This window comes from Candoia aspera, chromosome 2 (genome assembly GCF_035149785.1).
Source record: "Candoia aspera isolate rCanAsp1 chromosome 2, rCanAsp1.hap2, whole genome shotgun sequence".
Lineage (NCBI taxonomy): Eukaryota > Metazoa > Chordata > Lepidosauria > Squamata > Boidae > Candoia > Candoia aspera.
Window position 1 is genome coordinate 223,877,700 of NC_086154.1, and position 23,742 is coordinate 223,901,441.

The 23,742-nt window shown below is 40.7% G+C and overlaps 2 protein-coding genes across 2 annotated transcripts; one reads left to right on the plus strand and one right to left on the minus strand.

Moving 5' to 3' along the window:
* Positions 1-1,709: 1,709 nt before the first annotated feature.
* On the minus strand, positions 1,710-7,231 carry RFESD (Rieske Fe-S domain containing). The gene is made up of 4 exons (XM_063295407.1): positions 7,135-7,231; positions 3,085-3,265; positions 2,755-2,789; positions 1,710-2,559 (listed from the first exon to the last, which is right to left on the minus strand). Exons 1-4 carry the CDS (start codon positions 7,165-7,167, stop codon positions 2,296-2,298), a joined length of 513 nt encoding a protein of 170 aa, XP_063151477.1. The 5' UTR covers positions 7,168-7,231; the 3' UTR covers positions 1,710-2,295.
* Positions 7,232-15,893: 8,662 nt separating this feature from the next.
* On the plus strand, positions 15,894-17,624 carry GPR150 (G protein-coupled receptor 150). The gene has a single exon (XM_063293140.1). The coding sequence runs from the start codon at positions 15,894-15,896 to the stop codon at positions 17,232-17,234; it is 1,341 nt and encodes a 446-aa protein (XP_063149210.1). The 3' UTR covers positions 17,235-17,624.
* The last annotated feature ends 6,118 nt before the right edge of the window (positions 17,625-23,742 follow it).

The following is a 23,742-nucleotide window of genomic DNA, read 5'->3' on the forward strand; positions in this document are numbered from 1 at the left end:
GACCTCTTGTGGAGCTCTAGGGAAGCCCTGCTCTAGAACCTTGCTTTTCTAGAAGGGCCTGTTCTGTGCCCTAAAAACAGTTCCTTGTCAATGCAAATGACCTGGGTTCTGGCTGAGTTGTATAAAGCAGACTTTTGTGGCCTGTCTGCCTGCCTTACTAAGAGGCACTACGCTGCAAAATAATTGGTGTATTACAATAAGCCATTATATCAAGAGTCGACATAAACATGAACGAACATGAACATTGTGGGATGAATCAGATCAAGTGCAAGAAAAATGATGAAAGTCTCTCGACAAACTTGATAGTTTATTTATTCAAAGATCTCTATACTTAAGCATGGAAAAATAGTATCTCCATTTATTTTCATTGATAATGCTTTTAAAAATATTTTTCATACATAGGCAATCCCTAGTTTGCACCAAGGACTGTTTTTTGGGAAATAGAGTTTTAAGCTTCTGATGAGCTAGCATTACCAGCCTGATGCCCTCTAAGTGTGTTAGGAGTATTCTGTAACCCCAAGGAACAGCAGAAGGCAACAGATCCAGCCTGGCCAGAGTGAAGACCCAGCAAAAGTTCAGGATTATGATAGAGGAGAGGTAGGAGGCTGGCCCATATCCATCCGAAAAGACCCCATGTCTTGCAAGACTGGGAACCAGATTTAGAATGATTTGAAGATCAGTGTCCCAGGTACACTACTTAGGAATACTTCTGATGTTTTCAAAGGCACTTCAACAAGAGATTTAGAGAGTAAAGCTTGCCAATAACTTTTTTAACCAGGCTGATGAATCGGTGGCACCAGATCCAGTGGGAAACATGTTAACATTAGCCACTGGTTAAAATAATAGTACCAGGCTCTACCATCAACAAAGACCAAGTCTATCTCTAAACCTAAAGCAGCATTCTTAATACATCTTGGGACTGCATGGATAGCGACAATATATATAAATCGAATGGTTTCAAGGATGTGAAGCTTTCTAAAAGTACAGACTTGGCCACTGTAGAGAAGCTGGGAGGCAACCTTGGCTATGAAGCCCTTGCAGGGATATAGTGAGCTCCCTCCAAATGAAAAAAGCTCAGGATAATTGAATAGCTATACTGAACAACACTTGCCAGATATAAAAATACTGGGGGCTGAAAAATACTTCAGAATACTGGGGGCTGAAAAAACACTCCAAGGTATTTATAAGGGTGTACCTGCTTGACAGCATTCCCCTTAATTTGCTAATTATGAATATTATAATTTCACACAAATACTATTACTTTACTTCTCTGATCCTTTTACTTTTTCCTCTGAGCAGAAAGAGGCCAAAGCCCTCAGTTCCCTTCTCATTCCTACCTAAGAGATGGACATGACTACAACCTCATCTGCATATGAAAGAGCTGGGGCTGTTCAGCCAACTAATACGGGGAGGTGATGAATGGGGAAGGCCCTTGCTTATTAATATGCAAGTCAAAAAGTAAAGGGGCTGGAATATGTCTCTGCCTCACCCCTCTCTGAGCAGTGATGGCTCCAGAGATATGTCCCCAGGAGGAGCATCTGACTCTCAAAGTGATGCTGGAATGGAGAAACTGAATGAGAAGAAACAACTTTTCATCTACTGAGGATTCCCTTAGTTTTTCCCACATCCTATACCTGAGAATTAAAACAAAGGTTGGAAAGAGTATTTCTCAGTTAAATGGTGGAAGACCAGACAGCAGTTAAGAGTTGATTGGTCCCCTCTAAACTATGCCTCCTCCTCAGCTAAGCTGTTTCCACTTGCAGCTCAGTCCAATAGTTATAAGTATAGTTATTTAGTATTTTGCTTGCTGACTGATGGGTCAAAAATGGCAGTCTAATCTATTTTCTTTTGTTTTCATAGGATGGGATAACAATGATGTGGCTCCAGTCAGTAGGAAAACATGCTGAGCTGTTAATATGGGTGAATAGGAGAATCAGTCCTAGATCTCACCAGTCCTTGTAATTCCTTAATAATTCTCAGAGGATAACATCTCCTCCCAAGGCTTTTCCAGGTTTTAGTTGTAAAATGAGGTCCTTGATCTCTGTGTGGACAGGGGAGGCAGCCAGGAAGATTATTTGAAAAGTAAATCCCAGCTGGATTGTCTAATGATTTTGTTTTAAAAATATTCTGAAAATAATTCTCCCAAGATTCTGCAGATATTGGACCAAAACTTCTATCACAGAGGAAGCTGTTATCAAGCTAATGCATCACCAAGAAACAGAGTGCTTTTTAGATGGCAAGACCAGCATTTACATTCAACAGTATTTTAATGCAAGTTGCTATGAAGCACCAATGTTATTTTTCTGCATTTTTTTCTGTTTTGTATTTCTCAGCATAGTAGTCAGAATCTTTACTGTCCGTTAAATCTGAAAGAGTCACATAAACATTTCCATTGTCCACAGTGACTCTGTGAGTCCTTTGTTTTGCTCCTTTTGATTGCCACTTGGGTACTGCAGATGGTTCTCTAGGGTTTATTGCTTGATACAATCCTTCACCTGTATTCAGAGTTATTTTATACTTATGCCAAGGACAAATAATGCATGGTTGTCCATTGATGTCCTGTAGACACAAGGGAAGAACAAAGATGTTTTTCACTATCTTATAAGCATTCGAAATAGACATGCAAACTAAATATTCTCTCTGATCATTCCAGTAATTGTATTTATAATGTCCCTATACTTTTATGCTTTCATTTATATGAAAATGTTGATTATCATATTGACCATCATATTAAATTGTATTGTGTTTACCTACCTCTATTTCACCAAGATGTAATGGACCTCCTGCATCTATTGAAAGAGAAAAATATATTAGACAAGAGCCATTAATTATGGTAGCTGTATATTACTTCTAGTATCAGAGATACTTAGCTCTGAGTACACATGGCTGGGGAACATAAACAGAAGTGTGATACTGCATGTATTCGCTGCTTATGAGCTTCCCAATGGCATCTAGTTGTCCAAGTAGTATACTGGACTAAAGAAGATGTGCAGTAACCCAACAGGGGACTTGCTTTGTTCTCACTGAGTCTAGCTACCTTGGTAGTTCTATAAGTCTCAAGACACATCCTTTTCAAGTTCTTACGGTAACAGCGGCAATCCAGAGCATAAAACTGTCCAGCATGATAGAAAATAACAATGTCTCTCTCGTGGACAGCAACTCTTGTTCTCTGGAGCTTTTTAATATCATCTTCTCTACCAACATAAACTGGACTGGACACTTCCTTCCTTTTTGATGGTTTGACCACACTGCCATCATTAATACCCTGCAAGAAACAGAAAATGAACTATATTAAAAATTAACATGAAAATCAAAAGAATTGACATAAGATCACAGTGCACAGTAAGAAATCTGCTTTCTTCTTCCTCATAGGGTCTTCCAGTGCTTGCTGAAAATCTTTTCTGGAGGGTCTCCCAACACACTGCAGCAGATTTTGAGAGGACATTGTGGGTTGCAGAGAAGCAGCGAGGAAGAACTTTCCTATCTAGTGAGATGTTCCCTCACAAAATAAATTGGATTGGATGCCATCGTGAATTCACCTAAAAGCAGGCTTGTAAACACATGATCCACCAGCCCATAGGTGGAATATCACAAGGGTGACACACGTTTCCTGCTCATGTGAAATCTGCAAAAACTGAAAGAATCAAGTCTTTGGCAACCAGCAACACTGGTCAGCTGCATTTAGCTGAAAAGCAGGGGTAGTCACAAATTCTGCAGCTAAGATTTATAGGATCATAAATCTATCATGACACATAAAATAAGGAAAATAAACTAAGCATTTTTCATTCAAGAGTGGTGTGGGTGGTAATGAAATAAAAATTGTTTTAAGGTATCTCATTCTGATCCATATGGTGAGTCCCTGAATGTAACTGACTTATTGAGCAAATTCAGTGCCAACATGGCATCAGCAGAAGAATAATTCTCAAAGGAGGAAGGTATGTTGAGTATGCCCTCTGTGTCAGATGAGCAAGGCTAGCACAAAATCCACCCAGAATCTATCCCCACTAGCCCAAGATCTTCTGCCAAAAACTTCAACCTAGACTCACCAGCACATCCACCCTGATTATATAAAACAGTGCTGCTAGGGTTCATGTCAAAAGGCAGAAAGAGGCCAAAGTGCTCACTCGCAAGGAAGAATGCTGGAGGAAGAAAGGCTAACTTTCATATAGCTCAGTGTATCCAGGTGGCCTGGAAACCGGACCAAATATAATGAGCATCAACTGAGTAAGTACAGAGTATTTACAGCCTACAATATAAAGTTCTCTGCCTTAGAGTAATTCATTGCCCTAAGTATGTATTATTTATCATTTGTGGTGTATGCAATTGGCTATCAATATGCCTTAAGCCTTGTTAGAAGATATGCTCCTGATCACAAGCAGAGTGCTGAAAGGATACTGAGTAATTAAAAAACAGAAGGCCCCATTAAAAATAAACTGTTAACACAATTTTTTGGAATTCAGGAATGGGCTTAGCCCAACTGTCAATGAATGCTAATCAACATTTGTTACATTTGAAGCAAAAAATAGATTAAGAAATATATCAATAGAAAGCCTCACTTCTGTCTGAACTACATCTTCAAGAGAGGGAGATAGACATGAGAGGGGAGTGGAGTTCCCTTTGTCTTTCAATACAAAGTCTCATTTAATTAACCAGACCAGGTTTGCTCTCAGATGATAATTGACAGTTACTGGTAAAAAGCCTGGTGGGCTGTCCGGCCTGTTTTTTGCCACCAAGCAAAGGATGAGATATGCTTTTGTGGCATTTGAACATGTGAAGTGACATCACTATTCAAGCCCCATCCTGCAGCAGTGTCACAACCCAAGTATGTAAAGGAAGAGGATTGTGTAGCAATGTTACTGTGGAGTGAGTTTTGCCATAACTTGTCCTGCTTTCCTGAAGATACTCCTAAGAGGTATATTCCAAGCTAGAAAAGACTAATTTGTAGGAGGCTGATATAGCTCCTCTATATAAGTCAATATACATTAAATCATTACTCCTAATAGGATTGTGTAACACAAGAGGCCATGGTTTGCAAATGACGACATCAGAGTTAATTTAACATAGTACAACAAAGCCAAACTGCATTATGGCTTAACAGATGCGTAAACCTTGTTCTTCAGGAAAATCATCCTGCAAAAAAATCACTTCACATTTGACAAGGACTGCTATTTTTTCCAAACTAAAATTACAATTGTATCAATTGGATGCAGTAGAAATATCTATGGACAAACACACAAAAGGTCTTACATTTTATTAGCAAACAGGAGAAGGGGAAAGCAGTAGCTTATCTGGCAAAGAAGAAACTGAAAAGAAGGTGTTACCTTGGAGAGTGAGGGTGTCCATTAGAAAGAACAGACTAAGCAGTTTATATATGTTGTTTACTAAATAAACTATATTATTGTTTTATAAAGAATGACCACTATTCAATAAAGCAATGTTTTTAAGCAGACTTAATCCAAGTGAGATGAACAGGGTTTACACAGAGAACAACTGAAATTGCATTTTCTTAATGCTATCTTCAGCACATAAAATACAATCACACACACCAATCATTCACTCACAGTGGAGTGGAACCTGATTATCCATATTAGTTGGTAAGCAGACCAATAAATCTCACTATAAACAATTTAGAGGTTTTCAGCTACAAGAGCAGTAATCAGCACTTGCCAATGTCCATAGAAAATCCTAGTTGCTATTTAGCTTGCATTTCCCAATCTTCATTCTTCCTGTGAGTCAGCCTTGGTATTGCCATGCAGCCTTTTTGCAAGAGAAACAAGCTGAGATGGTCTGTGATGTATTATGAAAGAACTGGCTGAAAGTAAAGATTCTGGCACAGAATTAACAGTGGCACCAGGCTGAGAATACAAAGATGTGAAGTGGGGGAAGAAAAAAACCTTTAATGGCTGGCCTCTTCTCTGCTAGGACCTACAGGCGATTTTACAATGCAGTGTTGTTCCAAACTAGATCTCACCATACTGAGAGACATGAGCTCTCTCCATCAAATAGACAACGGGCACTGCTTACTTACACCTTGGCATATTTATTTATACCCATATTTTTATTAGTCTGCTACCTAATACTTTTTTAAAAAATCCACCCTGATTTAAAACAAAATGTAAATCCCAAATTTTATTTTATTTATATAGCCTAACCCAAATAAATAAATCCTTACACATATTCTCTTGATATACATCTACAGTATCCTGATTGATAGTATCCCTTGCCTTAGATGATGGTAGTACTTGCAATTGTGATGTTGAGACTCCAGAATTTGTATTATTGGATAATTTAACATTCACATTAAGGCAGCTTCCTGATGTAGTCTCTTACTAAAGGTTGCATTATGGAGTCTTAACCCATTACCTGGTGCCTTAACCCACTACACCAAGCTGGCTCTCAAGACTCATTATATAAGGTTTAAATTATAACTGGGTTGAATAGCAGTGTGAACCTGGAAGGAGCACCATTTCTTCAGACACGTAATAACTGAAGCTTTGTTCCTTGATTCCCTAAATATAACGGTTGTGTAGTTCCCCCCACCCACCCCGAGGCTGAGAAATTATGATTGTACCAAGCATTGGACTACCAGATCCGGGCTGCAAATATCTGGACACATATCTGGAAGGGGAGCAAAGCCTTTCTATTCGGCATATCTTTGCTGTCATCTAGTGGTCGTCAGGACTGCAGCCCAGATACGGTAGCTGTAATTAGATTTCAACTCAAACTATGGGAGCAGACAACGATCGGGAGAACAGTAGTTTAAGGAAGGCTGACGGTGAGATATTACTTAAAGTCCTGTGGTGGAGCCAAACACAGCAGGATTTTTTTCTTTTTTGGTATCGCCCTACTACGGCTGGCCACGTTACTTGCTCCTTTCCTCCATCACACAATTTTCGCCACCCGCAGAGCGGCGATCGATGCAGACGCTCTTGCCGCAACAAGCCTGAGCTAATCCGCAGTTGCAAGACCACAACGCCCAACAGCCTTCGCGCTCCCGAAGACCACAACTCCCTATAGGCGCTGCGTTCAGCCCTATCCTCTTCCCTCTTCTCTTTCACATGTCTCTTGCATGGGTTTAGGAATAGTTGCGGGGAGAGAGAGAGAGAGAGGACTTTTTCTTAAAGGAAGACCAACCTGCTCCATTTCGCCCGTCGAAGGGGATACCATTCAAGCCAGGCATCGGCTGTGACTGTAGCCCCGCAAGATGATTTCCCTGAGTTGTTTTTTTCCCTTGCTGCTGCGTCACATCTGAATGGTTACTGGCGCTGTAAACGTCACGTGATAAAAACTGGCCTGCTGATTAGCGTTTCTTTATGCCCTGTTGCTTTTGGTTGAAATTTACAGGGGGCATTCTTGTTTGGAAATCTCTAATATTAGTTTCTGCCTAGCCTGGTTTATTAAAGAAACAAAACCAGAAGCAGAATGGTAGCTGCTGGTTTTTGGAAAACGCCTGAGAGGTTTGGAGTTGTCCAAATCAGGAGAAGTAAGAGAGAGAAATGGTTAGGAATAGCCTGGTACGAAGAAGGGACCTTAAAGCTGCAGGTTCATCACATTTGTAAATGGAAGAACAGGAGAAGTTTGGCGGGCAGATAAGCCTCATTAAACTCCGAAGAGGTTGAAGGATTCCCTACAACAGATTTTCTCAACCTTGGTAGGTTTAAGGTGCGTGGATTTCAACTCCCAGAATTCCCCAGTCAACCTGCAGTCTCTGGAAGACAGAAAACAAATGGAAAAATACTGTGATCTTTATATTGGCCAAAGCTTACTCAACTTGCCATCAAAGTTGATTCATACCTAGTTTAATAGAAATCACTTTAATGGAGTGTAGTATACAGAACAGTGAAAAAGTTGTAAATGGAAATTCCCACACTTCCTCCAAGTTAAATAACCCTATGAGTGCAACCCTCTCCCTTTCCCAGGCATGGAGCCCGCCCCCCCTCTCCAGGCCAGTCAGTTCAATTCCCTGCAGATGTCTCCAACGGTTTGGCAGCCTGACCTTGGATACCAGAGATAGTCCAAACAAGATGCTTTCACACTCCTGGCGTGTTCCCCACCCCAATTCAGCTGACCCGCAAGTCCCAACACGTGTTAACTCCATTCATGCATGCGAGTCCAATCAGATGTTCTGGGAACGTTTGATCGAGAAGCATGACACCAGCAGTGTTTGATGTACGTGAAGCCATGTGTTCTGTCATGGCTGAGACTGGTGTGTAAACACAAATTTGTCAAACTATCCCAGTCTCTTTATGTAATATTTCTATAATTATACATTATTTAACTAATTAGTAAAATAGAAACAAAGGTTAGCATAATGCAGAAGATCTGATTATTCTATACAATAAGCTGAGTATTTGTGCACTTAAACTGATATTTGGAAAAGTATCAAAAATGTATGTTTCTTTAGGGAATTATAAGAGATGATTATACAAATAGAACTTTCCTTGGTCTAGTGATTAAGGTGTTGGGCTAGAAACCAGGAGCCTGTGAGTTCTAGTCCCGCCTTAGGCATGAAAGCCAGCTGGGTGACCTTGGGCCAGTCCCTCTCTCTCAGCCCAACCCACCTCACAGGGTTGTTGTTGTGGGGAAAGTAGGAGGAGGAAGGAGTATTTGGTATGTTTGCCGCCTTGAGTTATTTATAAAAATAATAAAGGTGGGATAAATATTAAATAAATAAATAAAATAAAAATGCCGAGAAGCTTCATCTTCTACCAAGCGTTCTTGTCATCAATGCAAGTTGAGCAACTCAAGTGGAGCTTAATATAATAGTGTATCAGATTTACACACCAATATACCCATTACACTATTCTGTTTTGGGTACGTAGTACTATGGAAAGTGCAAAAGTGTTAAAAGAAGTCCAAAAAATTAAGTCATAAGAAAAAGAAATACAGCTCAAGCTATTTTACATCTACATATTCAGTAAACTGTAAGGACAGAAATGGAAGGAGAGGTACAGTTTACAAAACCATCCTCATATCCATACACCACTTCATGGATTTGCTTTTTGTTCTTTAAACTTACCACTCTCTTATTGATGATCTCATCAACTCTGTCCTATATACCTTTTGGTCTTCCTCCATTTTTCAACCTACAGTATACACTTTTTGTATACTTGTTTTGCAATTCGCTCTTCAGTAATTCTTTCTGTATGCTCAAGCCATCTCTAAGTACTTTTGAATCAGTCACTCACTTTTGCATTCAGTCACATTCATTAATCACTCATTTGTTATTGGCCCTATTTCTTCTGGTTTTACCACACATACTTAAGTACCCTATTCCCATTCAATTTATTTCTTCGTTTCTGTTGACATATGTAACTCTCACACTCATATTGCAAAGTGGACAGATGGTTTAACAGAAAATGGTTCTTCATCCTTTCCTTGCAACAGATATATAATACTATTTTTGTACCAGCATTTGCATTTCTTATAATTTCTCCATTTCCCCATTCTTTAATTCTATCAAAAGTACACAATTTGCTCTAGTTTTTAATCTCTGATGTATAACTTGCAATTCTTCCCTCTGTTTTATCCTGTCAAACATGGCTACTTTGATCTTTAATGTTTCAGTTTTCAGCTTCATTCTTGTTTTTGCATCATACAATCTGTTTAATGAATCATTTGGATTCTTAGCCAACAATATTCACATTCATGCTTTCAAAACTCACCTCTAAAGTCACCCTAAGTTTTTGTTATGCATTTTATCCATAAGTATATTAAATAAAGGGACATTACATATTAGCTCAATGTTGAATCATTATTTGCTAAGCATCACATTTATTCCTCACACATGCTTTTCTTCCATCATATATTGCTTTTACCACATATAGAGCAGCCAACCTTCCGCTCTATATTTTGCAAAACTTTCAAGCCTATTCACTTTATCTTATACTTCCTCTAAATCAACATGTGTACAATAAGTTGAAATTTTGTATTTTTTATGTAGTGGAAGGGGCCAAACATAGTATTAATAGGCAACGAAAAGGTGAAGTGTAAGCCTGGGAAGTTGTTGGGAAATGAATGGAGACTTACAATTGATTGGTAATAACTTAAAGGGTGTTCAAACTTCTTCACCTGCTATATTCACTGCTTATTTTGGATATGTCAACAATTGGACATAAACCTTTAGTTGCATTCAGATTTGCAGAATTACCATGCAGATGTTGTATCAGCTTCTGATTACGTGGGAATTAATTGAAGCATACAGTTTGACAATGGTTGCCTAAACTTTGGCATGCAGGTATAGGTCGCTCATTGTGCATTTCTATTTTGATTTATTCTGAATTCATCTTTATTATTTTTTATGTTGAACCTTCTCAAAGCTTTTTAATGTTTCTTCTGTCATTCCTTAACTATCAAACAGATGTGTTATATTGGTATATTTAAGTCGAAAAAAGAAATAAAAACACTACTAACAATGCTTATTACAAACTATAACTGGTTTCTTTTATCCCACTCTCCCCTGGTCCTTTCTAAAAACTGTGCCTTGTATAGTTCTCATCTTCAACATTTCAATATTTCTAATTAAATGCCAGGGGGAGAAGGGGAGGAGAATCACTCTTCAGTATGTTATGGCAGACCTATTAAGTGCATATTCTATTTTATTCAGGTTGTGGATGAACAGCCTGCATTTCCTTTCGAAGTCTAATATTTGATTGTATGCCTTGAGATTCCCCTTCCAAAATGTTTAATGCACACTTGTAGAAGTTCTATGGCTATCCAGAGACCCATTAGTAGCTCAGTTATATCATTCATATTGTTGGAGGTCCTGGCAAGTCCGGCATGCCTCATTAGCATGTAAATTGAGTTTGTCCCAGGATGCAATTGTCCCAGGTTGCAACTCTCCATGCTGTTGAAGCTGTTTGTTGCCACTCCCACTTCTTCTCTCTCACTTCCTTCTTCCATCAAGAGTGAAGCACGCAGCTGTGTGCTGCTCCATCTCTGGGTGCCATGCGGTGGGCCTGGAATTCCCCTTTTCTTCATGCAGCCCTTAGCAGCTATAGGGCTAAGGGTGAATTAAGTTTAGGGACCACAGAAGAACAAAGATTTCATCCTTTTGCAACAGAAATGTAACTAGACCAAAGAATAAGTCAGTAAGACTCCTTTTACTTTACTTTGAACTTATTATGTCTAAGCGTGTGATTCTTTATGCTTGGGAGGGCTGAGTGTGTAAGATCAATAACCTGTGTTTCTCTGATATGCTCATTAAAGCTATTTAAGATAATATTCTTTTTCTGTGCACAGTGTAATGATTGCCTGAACCCAAATAAAACGCTCAGACTCCAAATCAAAGTTTAGGTTCTGATTTTATTTAGAATAGAGTGCAAACAGAAAGAAAGCTGAGAATGAGAAAAGCCTAAAGTCAAACTAAATAGCCCCACTTCAAACAGCATCCCACCCACCCCCTTCATTCATTACCATCCCACATTCCCAGGTGCTCCTAACGAGCTCTGCTGATCAATGGGCAGAAAGACCTTGACATTAAAGAGATAACCCAAACACATTCCTCCACGGCTGAGGCAAACAGAACTTTCTATACAAGGTTTATCAGCAGCACCCTCCCAGCCAGGAACGTGCATCAACACTCTGGCATGTGAACCGTTATGATGTTCAGCAACATTGAAACAGGGAACATGACACACAGCTTCTCAGCTGTGTTAAACTCTGCTCCATTCAGTGGTCCTAGCTGTCCACTAATGGCTTCACATATTACAGAGAGGGATAAAGAAATCTATCTGCAGACAACTTGAACTGGGCTGGAGCTGGATATTGGGAAGACTTATTGTACCTCTCAAAGTATGGTCAGAAATAATTAGATTATTTTAGAGTAGCCTTTACCAAAGCTGTGCCCTCCAAAAGAATTGGGACTGCATTTCACAGAATTCTCAGCCTAAAACTTAAGAAGGGCATTAGATTAGGGGTAACTGCTTTATAGATTAGGAAACAGTAATGAAATACACTAGAATTACTGCAGAATAATGATTTTTGAAGATCTTGGTGTCACAATATAGTTTCAAGTTAATTTATAATAAGTATGTTTGTTTAGGGCTGGATCTAGATTTATTCAAAGTATACCTGCTAAATAGAATTTAATTTAAGTGAGTTAAATTATATAGCAAGTCCTATTTGATTTCATTTTTAAGCTTGGATCCAACCCAGTGCTTTAAGGATTGAATGCTTAATCAATGTTTTGTGCCTTAATTCTTATTTCTTTTCTCCTCCACCCCACTCCACCCCCACCCCCACAAGTCATATAACAGATAAGCTAAATTGCTCTAAATCCAAGGATTATTTCATCTGAACAACAAAACCTCCTAAAACTTCTAAATTAATTTCTTGATTCTTGGATTATATTCCTTAATATAATAAAGCCTGGGGTCATTTTTAAAATATTTTCTGCATATTTTGTCTTTCATTCAATGGGGCTATACTTATAGGTAAGTTTGCTCAGGTGGAAATCATGTTAGAAGTATACGAAATTTATGGCTTGGGATGAAAATTCGGGTGAATATTGCAGCATTACTCTGTGGCTGACCTTCCTTCTTTCTGTGGCATTAATTAATTAATTATCCCTAAGAACTCATGGTGGTTTACAAAAACAAGACATAAGAAACAATATATAATAAACGAAAGGGTAAAAGTAAGAGGCGCACAAACTAATGAAAACATGGACTAAAATTAAATTAACTAAACCAAACATTAATCAAGCCAAGATGGAATCATGGCCCAAATGCCTTAGAAAAGAGTTACTTCTGAGCAGCTTCTGGAAGGCACTCGGGGTAGAAACCAATTGGTTGTCCACTGGGAGGCCATTCCAAAGGACTTGTGCAGCTGCTGAAAAGTAGCACTACCAAGCCTTGGCCCCCCTCAACTCTCTGAAGTAGAATACTGCTATTAGATTCTCCTGGTTAGATTGAACTGGCCAGGCCAATTCCAATGGGAGAATGTGGTCTGTCAGATAACCATGATATGCTGGATATCTGGAAAATTTTGCCATGGTTCTATTCCAGATTTTCAGATAGATTCAAATAGTGTTTGCCTGGAGAAAACTGCTGCCAATTCTTTGCCATGAAAATACAGAATAGTATTATAAATCAGAGCATGACACATGCCTCTCAACATGCTGCCCAGAGTCATTTGTTGAGATGGGTGGCTATAGAAATCAAATAAAATCAAATAAATAAATAAATAAACAGGATACGACTTTCATTTCAAACTACAAAGGCAATAAGGTCATTATGTGTTGAATGAAACTTGCAAACAGTTTTTTTTTATCAATTTTGGGTAGAAGGATGGTTTTGACTGACATAAAAGTGCCATATAATTCTTTAATCCTGACTCCATTTTTATTAAATAGAATGCTGTGACAGCCAAATTACCATTTTATCCTTCTGTTCTACTCAGTGTTTATCCTTCTGATTCCAGACTGGCATCACAACCATGCATTGGGGCCTGTACCCAGTTAAAAGCCCAGTATTGAGCCTAGATCCTTCATCCTTACTGTTGTTCTCTTTCAGCCTCTTCCTGAAAATGTTAACAAGAGCAGGAAGCAGCACAGTCTTCCTTTATCTTCCCTCTTCTTCTGATTGCTGGTGAGGACTGTTTCCAGATACACGAATGGTCAATGGAGATAGTAGTAATGTAGTAGACCAACAAAACCTAGAGTCAATATTGCTGCAAAACTTGCCCAAAGTTATATCAAAATTGCCATCACTATCACCAGAAGCCAAGGAATTTCCTTTAAAAATCATTGCTCTTTAAACTTCTTTTAAAAGTCACAAAATAACAGCAACAAAATGAGTGTTTCATGAGAAATCATGAAAAATGTGGCACATTTGTAGCCTGACATATTTATTGCTTCATGAAAAAGCTTTAGAGTTTTGGTGTGCCTGAGTTTTCCTCTTTCTACTATGCTGGTAGAACAGACAGAATTGAGGCAGAAGCTGGAGCAATAATCCAAGATACTGGAATGCATAGGTACCATTTATTTATTTAATAAAAATATTTCTGTATCAGCATATTCCAAGTGTCCCTGGGCAATTTACAAACATAAAATCCAAAACACAAAATGCAACCAAAACCCTAACCCCTCAAAGCATTAAATAACAAAATGGTGCCAAAATTTTACGAGCAACTAGCAGCCACTGAGGGTCCTATAAAATAAAATGCATACTTCCTAAAAGCCAAAAACATTGGCAGTGTTTGAACCTTTCAGGAAAGACTGTTGCAAAGGAATGAGGCCCTGACTTTAAGCAACTCTCTCAACCCTTCAGAAAGGGGGAATCGTAAGCTTTCGCTCTCTTCCTAAGAGAGAGAATTCTACCAGGAAGATGGAATTGCAAATATATGAGACCCAATTCTTAGAATGTTACTTCCCTCCCTCCAAAAACAACCTGAAACTAGACTAGTCTTGTTACCAAAACAAGTTAGATAGAAACTTTCCTACCTACCCCAGAGTGATTTCAAGCTTCTTACACCATACAACAGGAGAAAGAAACTCAAGAATTTGAACCTTGACTTTATAAATTGGGGTTACATTTGATTCACAGCAGTCACTGGAATTCTTTTGTAATAGCTTCATAAACCTATTTATCTGAGCTTTCATGTCCTTAGAAATTTTTGTGCCAATTTCTTGCCTAGCCAGTCTAAAGAAGCCTGATTCAAGCCACGTAGAGCTGTATAGGTTAAAACCAACAATGAACGAAGAATTATGCTACTTTAGCCAACATCTTGAATTATGTCAATAGATTTCACTTTGAAATTACAAAGCTCAAGTTAACATTAGCAGCTCAATCTAATATATGGCTGTTCAGAAGTAAATCCCATTAAGTTCAGCTGGGCTTACTTCCAGGTATCAGGATAGGATTGCAACATTGTCATCCAAAGGCTTGGGACCCGGGGTGGGTGAGTGTGTGTGTGTGTGTGTGTGTCTGCCTGCTATAAAAAACTCCACTTGCTAATTTTTAAAATCAAATTGTAGCCCTGACAGCTAGGCTTTTTTGGATTAATTGGTACTTTTTACCTCTGATAAGCCTATGAAAAGGGACACGGTGGCACTGTGGGTTAAACCGCTGAGCTGCTGAGCTTGCTGATCGGAAGGTTAGCGGTTTGAATCTGCGTGATGGGGTGAGCTCCCGTTGCTGGTCCCAGCTCCTGGCAACCTAGCAGTTCAAAAACATGCAAATGTGAGTAGATTAATAGGCACCACTTCAGCGGGCAGGTAACAGCGTTCCAGTTAGTCATGCTGGCCACATGACCACGGAAGTGTCTACAGACAAATGCCGGCTCTTCGGCTTTGAAACGGAGATGAGCACCGCCCCCTAGAGTCGGACACAACTGGACTTAATGTCAAGGGAAACCTTTACCTTTACCTTAAGCCTATGAAAACATATGTAATCCTGTTTCTGGTGAAGGCAGTTGCAAAGCTTTAATGGATTTTAATACATCAAGATTTCCAACCACTAATTCTTGTAAAAAAAAAAACAACCCCCCCCCCCTTCAACAGGTTTCAGATATACGGCCATATTTTTGCCAGATACAGGATTCCACCGAGCAAGCAAACAAACAGGCATTGTGGTGTCTGTAGAGGAAAGATGGGGGGATGATTCCACTTAGATGTGGAAGATGGCTATGCAGACTGTGCCCAGAAACCTTGGCTCAGCTCAGGTAGGTGTGAAAGGCTGCTACTGTCGCTGAACTGGAGGAAGGGGGAGATGGCTGAGGGGTGGGCAGAGCACAGGCGCGAAGGCTCTCTTGTGGAGTGCCCACCCACCGTGAATGCCAGGTGACAGGCAGAGCCCCTATATATGCTGCCGAGGCACGTCCATCCACACACAATCCTCGCGGCTTCTTTCTAAGAGTAAAGTTTGTTCCCAGTTTGGCGGCCAGAGGGAGCCATGGATGAGGCACTCAAGCCAGACAGCCAAGCTCTCGGACTCAACTTGTCCAGCCCTCAGCATCCCGCCTGGAACTTGAACCTTTCTTTCCCCTCCCGCTCGGCTTTTCCCGGCCAGCCTGCGCAGACCATCGGGGCGGGCGCAATCATGCTGCTGGCGCTGGTGGGCAACTGCCTGCTGTTGTACCGGCTCCGCTGCGGAGGGTGCTGCTGCGGAGGTCGGTTCAGGAGGCGGCGAAAGATGGATTTCCTCTTGGCGCACTTGGCTATCGCCGATCTGTACGGTTGCGGGCTGGCGCTGCTCTCTCAGCTGCCTCCAGCAGAGGACGGCGATGCTGCAGAGCCGGGGGGCGCGGGGTGGCCAGCCGGAGACGCCACCTGCCGCTTGTTCCGGTTCCTGCAAGGCTCTGGGCTGCTGGCGCCGTCGCACATGCTTGTTCTTATCGCGCTCGAGCGACACCGCTTGGTGAGGGGCCCTCCGGCCCCGCGGGAATTGCTGCCGCCTTTCATGCTCGCCCGGAGCGCTCTGGCAGCGCTGGGCTGGCTCTTGGCGTTGCTGCTCGCCCTGCCTCAAGTCTTCGTTTATAGGCTGGCCCCATCGCAGCCCGGAGGCCGCTGCCTCAGCATCTTCCCGCAGCTGCCCCGATGGCACGGACAGGTCTACGCCGTGTATGAGGCCATCACGGGCTTCGTAGCTCCTGCCTGCCTCTTGGGCGGGACGTGCAGCCGCATCCTGGCGGCCCTCAGCGCCTCCCGAGCCAAGGAGGAGGGGCCGTCACAGAGGGGGCCCGGCGGCAGCGCTCGCCACTGTCGCGTTGAGCTGCCTGGCTTACCCGGCCCCACCCCGCCACTTCTCCTGCGGCTTCTGCCGATCGCCAAGTGCGCTTCCCGCTCGCCGTCTGCCCCCCGAAGTCTGCCCCGCGCACGAGCCAGGGCACTGCAGCTGACTTTGGCGCTCGCCGCGCTGTTTGCGCTGTGTGGTTTCCCGCGTTTTATTTTGGGGCTGGGCTTAGCTTTTGCCTCTCCCGAGGGCACTGCCCACGAAGCCCGGACGACCCTGAGCAGCATGATGGCAGCCACCAACAGCGCTCTTAATCCCTACGTTTGCCTCTTATTTCATAGCTACCGGCCCTGGGCGCGGCGCCTCCAGCGCAGCCTCTGCCGGTGCCCGGATGGACAACCGAGACGGCGGGCTCGCCACCGACAGCGTCTGTCGCCACAGGCGGCCGCGGATCGTGCTGAACTTTGGCTCTGCCCCTGCCAAACTAAGGCGCGTGCCATCGCAACAGCCATCCAGCAAGAGAAGGAGGAGACCCAGACTGTTTGTGAGAGCAGATTCTAATACCAAGGGCCGGGTTTGAAGGACTGCATTTGCCCTTACAGTCTGCCGAGATCAGAAGGATGAAGGAAGGAGAAGAGACCTCTTGACAATTAGGATGGCATTAAGTCTGCTTGGGCTTTCAACACTACGTGCTCCATCGATTTAGAATAAAATAAAAGATGCCAGGGCACTTGCCTGCCTGCAGGTCATACTCTCTCGCCTTCAAAGGCTTTACACTGAAAGACTGAGAAGGAAAAAGGCACTCTGCACTTGCTTAAGAGCCCACTTCCAGAGCTTGATCCAGTTGTAGGAATTGTGCCCAAGAGCTGGATCTCAGCATATCTTGCTCAATTTAAGCCCATATAAAACTACATTCCCATTATAAATGAATTCTATTTTTACTGTTTTAGGTCTGGCTCTTGCCGTAAGTGCTCATATGGAATATCGGAAAATCTCAGCTATGTGTCTTCAGCCTTCTGAGGTTTTATTCATTTTACTCTATTATCAGTGTACAACATAGTACACTAATATTGTACACTTTGCAGTGTACAAAGCAAATGGGACTGTTCACACTTTCAGTAATTTGTATCCAAAATCTGTTGGACAGAACAGAATCTCAACAGAATTTTCTATCTGTGCACGAGGGGATATAGCACATCAGTCAATGTAAGCTGTTTAATCTGTTGCTTTCACCATGTTCAGACATTTTATCTTGTAATTTGATTGTCACATTTAGGGATATACATGAATCAGAAACTGTTTTTTATTGTTTTGTGCACAGAACAAATATTGTTACTTGGAAGTTTAGCCAGACCATTCTGGCTGGGTCATAGTGCAGCCAGAGAGAAACCTGGAACACCCTGGTGGTTTGGCATTTTGTCCAAAACATGGAAGCATCTTACTAGCAAGGAGGACAAGGTTGCTGCACCTTGGCTCTGTTTCCCTTTCTCTACACCAGCCTTTCTCAACCTTTTGACCCTGGAGGAACCCTTTAAATATTTTACAAGCCTCGGGGAACCCCTGCACGTTCAGGCTCAAATATAGGCCAGAAGTTACAAAATTATTTGTTTCATGTGTCGGCCTGTATATATGCATCAACAGTGTTCTTAAACTAAAAATAAAGAATGAAACTTACCTCTTTAATGTGAAGTTGCCCAAATTTGAAATAATTTTTTAAATAAATTGTGATCTCCCAGGGAACCCCTAGTGATCTCTCACGGAACCCTGGTTGAGAAACCCTGCTCTACACAGTTTGTGGGCCAGCCCATCCACCAGTCTCCCCAATGCCTTCACCTCTCTGCTGTTGCACTTCTGTCAGCCATCCCCCCTGACCTTCCCTGGATCTTTCCATTTCTCTCTTTCCATTTAGCTGCTGCTCTTTCCAATGGCCTTGCATTTTCCCTGCTGTTTCCCACTCCAGAATGTTTCTGTCCCAAAGGGTGTTCTGGGTCTGTGCTCAAACCAAGCACACAGTAGTCCAGTCCATGCCCGGACTAAACACATGGGCTTCGATCTAGGCACAGACCAACAATACTGCATATCCCTAGATAGGTTTATTTTTTACTTTTCAGACAAAGCTAGGGAAACAAGGAGGGCTACTTTTGTTGCTATGCAAAGAGACTGTATTATTAATGCCTTCCCTCATTTTGTCATATTCCATATAATAATTGCAAATAAATGAACAAATATAAAATGAGATATACAGTTTATAGTAAGAGTCCTTTCTGTTCAGTATAAAGGGGTTTACTTAGATATTAACTTAGTATATAATATGAATCCCAATGAAGGCTGTATTATTGATATGTGCGTGTACGTAGACAATGACAAAAATCAACAGATACAAAATAAACCTTGCAGAAATTGAAGGCTTTCAGCAATGTTTTATATAAATCCATCTGCCTTGCAACTGAATATTAGTAGTATTTCTTTAGCTATAAAGAAATGTCTTGTATATAAGCAACCAACGTTGGCAATTGCAGATGTTGTAGCAGAGAATACTTTTACTCCTGAAAGCTAATGTTGAAGGGAGGCTACAAGATTTAGGCAAACTTTTTTGGAAATACGTTTGTTTAGGTTAATAGACTTCCAGTCTATTAACCTAAACAAACTGCATGACTGTTAAGCAGTATCAAAAGGAGTTCATCCTGGTCAGTCTTTTTTTTTTAACAATTTGCTTCTGAACTATTTATAATACAGCATTTTAATGTTCAACTTACATTCACATACACAAAGTTTTCCACAATAAAATGTACAGTACAACAAGCTTTTGTGCAGGTGATCTGAACCAAGCTTTTCCCCTGTCCTTTCTGTTTTAACCATGCTGTATGAAATGGCATTAGGATGGGTGCAGTGGTGCGTAAACACTAGAAAAACAGAGTATGTAAAATTGATAAAATCAAATCCAGGATATGGAAGCATATTTGTACTGGAAACATACACCCACAAGGGACCAGATACTAAGGATGATTAAAATCAAGTCAGCAATAACAAGTACTGATCAGGACAAAGTCAAATTTATTTATTAATGTTGAAACAAATATCAACTACTAATTCAACTGTTCCTTTGAGAGGCAAAATTACACATTTTATAACATTTAAAATAAGATTTGGGAAGCAGAGAAGGAATGATTGGAGCACAGGAACATCTGGATTTATTTTTCTCACAATAAGAGCAATTAAAATTTTTGGAGTGGCTGGCTGGCCGCCCAGCCTACCTGTCTTCCTTTCTTTTTGAAAGACAGGACTGACTTGACCAATGATTTTGTTATACTAGGTTCAAACAATTATTAGCCCCAATATCATGACTAAGCTAGAATGTGAATTCAGATCTCCCCAGCCAACTAGCCTTGAGATCCACAAGATGGTGTCCTGGGTATCAATGAACTTGTAGATATCTCCTTTGGGGCCTACCATGGTCCCTATTCCACATTGATGTTAAAATAATTTATTTTTTAAAGAAGTAAAGAGAAGCTGTATTTTGCTATAAAGTTGGGTGACTTTGGGTCAGTCACTCTCTCAGCCCAACTCACCTCACAGGGTGGTTGTTGTGGGGAAAATAGGATGAGGGAGTACTAGGTATGTTTGCTGCCTTGAGTTATTTATAAAAATAATAAAGGAGGGATAAAAAATCTATTTTTTTTTCTTTCCAAGGATACCATTGGGTGCTACATGGACCTCATAAATATTTTCAGAACATAAAAATAGCACCCAACTGCAGTTCAGTGTGTTGTTTGGAAGCATTTTCCTTCCGCTCCTGAAATGAGGTGCAGTGGTGCTCTGGAGCAGGTGGACAGCATCCGGGAAGGAGAGAATGGCAGGAAGCATTCCCACTCATTCGCATGTTGGTAAATGGATACTTCTTGGTTGGCTGTTCCCCATAGAGCAGTTGTTATGTGAAAATGTCCATAAAATGCTGTCCAAATTCCAAAAATGCCCACCAGCCCAAAGAAATTGAGAATTTGTCTTATGGAGAAGAAAAAACGTTATAACTGGTGAAATTGTATGGTCTATAGCAGGAATACCGTTGTTCAGGCCTCCAAAAAATCAGGTACAAAAGTTTGTGGGATATATACAATTTGCAGGAACAAAATATCAAGATGGGAAAAACCAGAGACGAGCATTGACACCCATTAAAACCTCCCACTGTACTATGGCCTAAAAAGGGACAGCCAGTTCTGAATTTGAGCACTTTATTATGACAGAGCGCAAGAGGCAGATTTAGCAGAGGAGGAAATGGGAGGGGCATCCTTTTTTCCCCCCCTGAAAGATGCCCATCTAGTTAGGAAGGTTTTTGAAACTTCACATGTGCATCTTCATTACTCTAACCCAGTGTTCTCAACCTTGGCAGCTCTTAAGATGTATGAACTTCAACTCCTAGAATTCATGCTGACTATATGGATACATCCATGTATTTTTCTGGACAACAGTAATTCTTCCAGACTGTTTTTTGACTTTGAAGTTAGCCTTGTTATTTTCTGGTGGCCTCCCATCTAAGTGTCTAACCCAGTCTAACCTTTGAGCACAGACCAAGTCCAACCAGGGGCTGTCATCTTTTGACACATAAATGGAAAAAAATCTATTTGTAGAAAGCTACGTTAAGATCCAAATCTGTACATGTGATGGGTGAGTGAAATCTCATGTTTCTATTGTCTGTGTGTTCACACTGTAACGACTGATGTACATCTTGTTCATATGTACCATATGTCCAAAGTGTTAAATATGGAATACTAGTTTAGATCCAGTGCAATATTTGAATTAGATTAGATTAAATCAATGGGACAAGTTGATCATTACTAGTTCAATGAACTTCAATATATTTATAAGCATAGTTAACTCTTGAGTACTGATAATACCACAGAGCTGTTGTGGAAGATAATACTATCAGTGGCATCTGGTCATGCCTGATATCAAGCTCCAATATGCCTCAGAATACCAAGCTGCCGGAGAACTTTTTGTTCTCGTGTCCCATTTGTGGGCTTCTGTTGAACATCTGGTGAGTATGAGGATAGTCCTGATGCACTAAATGGGCCTCTGGCCTGGCCTTGCATGGTTCTTCATAATGAAGATAAATCCAATTAAATTTTTCTTGAAAACAAGAAGAAATCATATAAAGAATGGCTCTTTAATAATTTCAGCCAACATTTTGATAGTTCTAAACATGTCTGAGAAACGGTTTCTGCATGAGCTATCGTTGCTCAATGGGTGGGCCAAATGTTTTCATGCAACCTGCTACAGTATTAAATACTTTATCTTGGAAGACTTACTCATGAGTCACTTAGAGCATTTGTTCTCAAGTAGAAAAATAAGATAAAGTGCTTAGAAACAAGTGACAAGAAACGAAAAATTAGGCTTTGGCCTTTCAATTGCTCCAAATCATATACAGTTGAAAGGCTGTTCTTAGCATGCTATTTAGTCTAAAAGTCTAGTTGTGCCAAAATGTGCTCTGCAGAATGATGCCCTCATGTTTGCTATTTGCAGAATGTGACCTTACAAGTCCCGATGTCCATGCCAAACTTAATTTGGTCCCTCTCAACTGTCGTACTCAGCAGGTTGCAGAGCTGCTTTTGGCTTGCCCCTATCCTCTAGCAAGCTGTCCTATTTTCATCTCAGCAGGTCAGAAAAGGCATAAGGACTGCTTCCCAAGATCCTTTATATTACCCTCTTGCCCCATTTCTTTGCTTTTTATGAGAGATTGTCATATTACTTGTACCTGTAAGCAGTGCCAGGAGATTTTTTAATTTAAAAAAAGGGTATGCATAGGATTAAATGACAGTATTATACACACATTTTATTTAACTGTAGAGCCCCAAGTGGTAAATTTGGTACGCCTAAGTTAGTAAAAATAGCTAGGCTCATCATGACTGAGGGCATATTTGCAAAGACCTTTGTTTCTCTATGAGGGAACTACTACTTGCATGCATCACATTTCTGGAAACATTGTAAGGCATTCTTTTAAAGAATCAGTGTGGTCTGTAGCATCAATTATGCAATACCCTTTGTATACAAGCAACATTTTTATTTCTTAAAAATAAGCTTTAAGAAAGTTTTTAAAAATAAAATACAAACTTGTAATCACATCTGATTACTTATAACTGTCTAACGAAAATGCTGAAAAAGCTGTATTTCAAATAATATGTACTATTTGTTTAGCCTTTCAAGTTTTGATGCATATTATTTCACTATATAATCAAAGTCATTACCTCTTTTCCCCAGTCTGCCCTTTCATAGTGTGGACAAAAAGACTGAGGCTAAGAGAAGCATGGCTTTGTCATGTGCACCATTCCAATGTTCCTGGTACATCGTAACGTTTCACATGTCATTTACCTGATACGTGTTGGAACTGGGAAGGGAGGAGGATTCCATCTCGGGGAGTCGTTATCTGTTGGCTGCTGGTTTGGAATGTGTTTGGGTTATCTCATTGTGTTCAAGGTTACTTTCCCAGGATCAGTAGAAAACGGTTACCAGCACCTGGGGGAGGGGGGGAGTTTGCTACGGCCGGGCGAGGGGAGGGATTACGTTTTGAGCCGAGGGTTTTTAGTTTGTATTTGGCGCGCTTTTATTCATTCTCAGCTTTCTCTGTATTTGCATACTATTCTTATAATAAATCAGATATCATTAAGTACCTGCTTGTGAGTCTGACTCTGTTAGGATAGGCAATCATTACAGGCTTGCTTAAGTCCATCTAGCCAGGGCATGGCTGAGAATCAGTTAATTCCTGATTTGTAGCTCATTCTCTTGGCTGATATTATAGGTTTCCTCAGTAACCTTTTAAGTCCATGCCAGTGTTAAGAAGCTATGAATTCTTAACTATTGTTTTTAAAAAATGAGAATGGATCATGAAGTGTAAACCCTCTCCACAGAATAAATAACCCCACCTCTTCTTGCCAGTCTTCACTACTGGCCTGATTTGGATATTAAGACTGCAGCCACATCATGGTTTAGGCCTTGCATGATGGCCAAAGCTGTACCATTGGTTAAAACAGCCTTAACTACAAACTGAAAACATGGTTTATAATAAATTTATGTACCT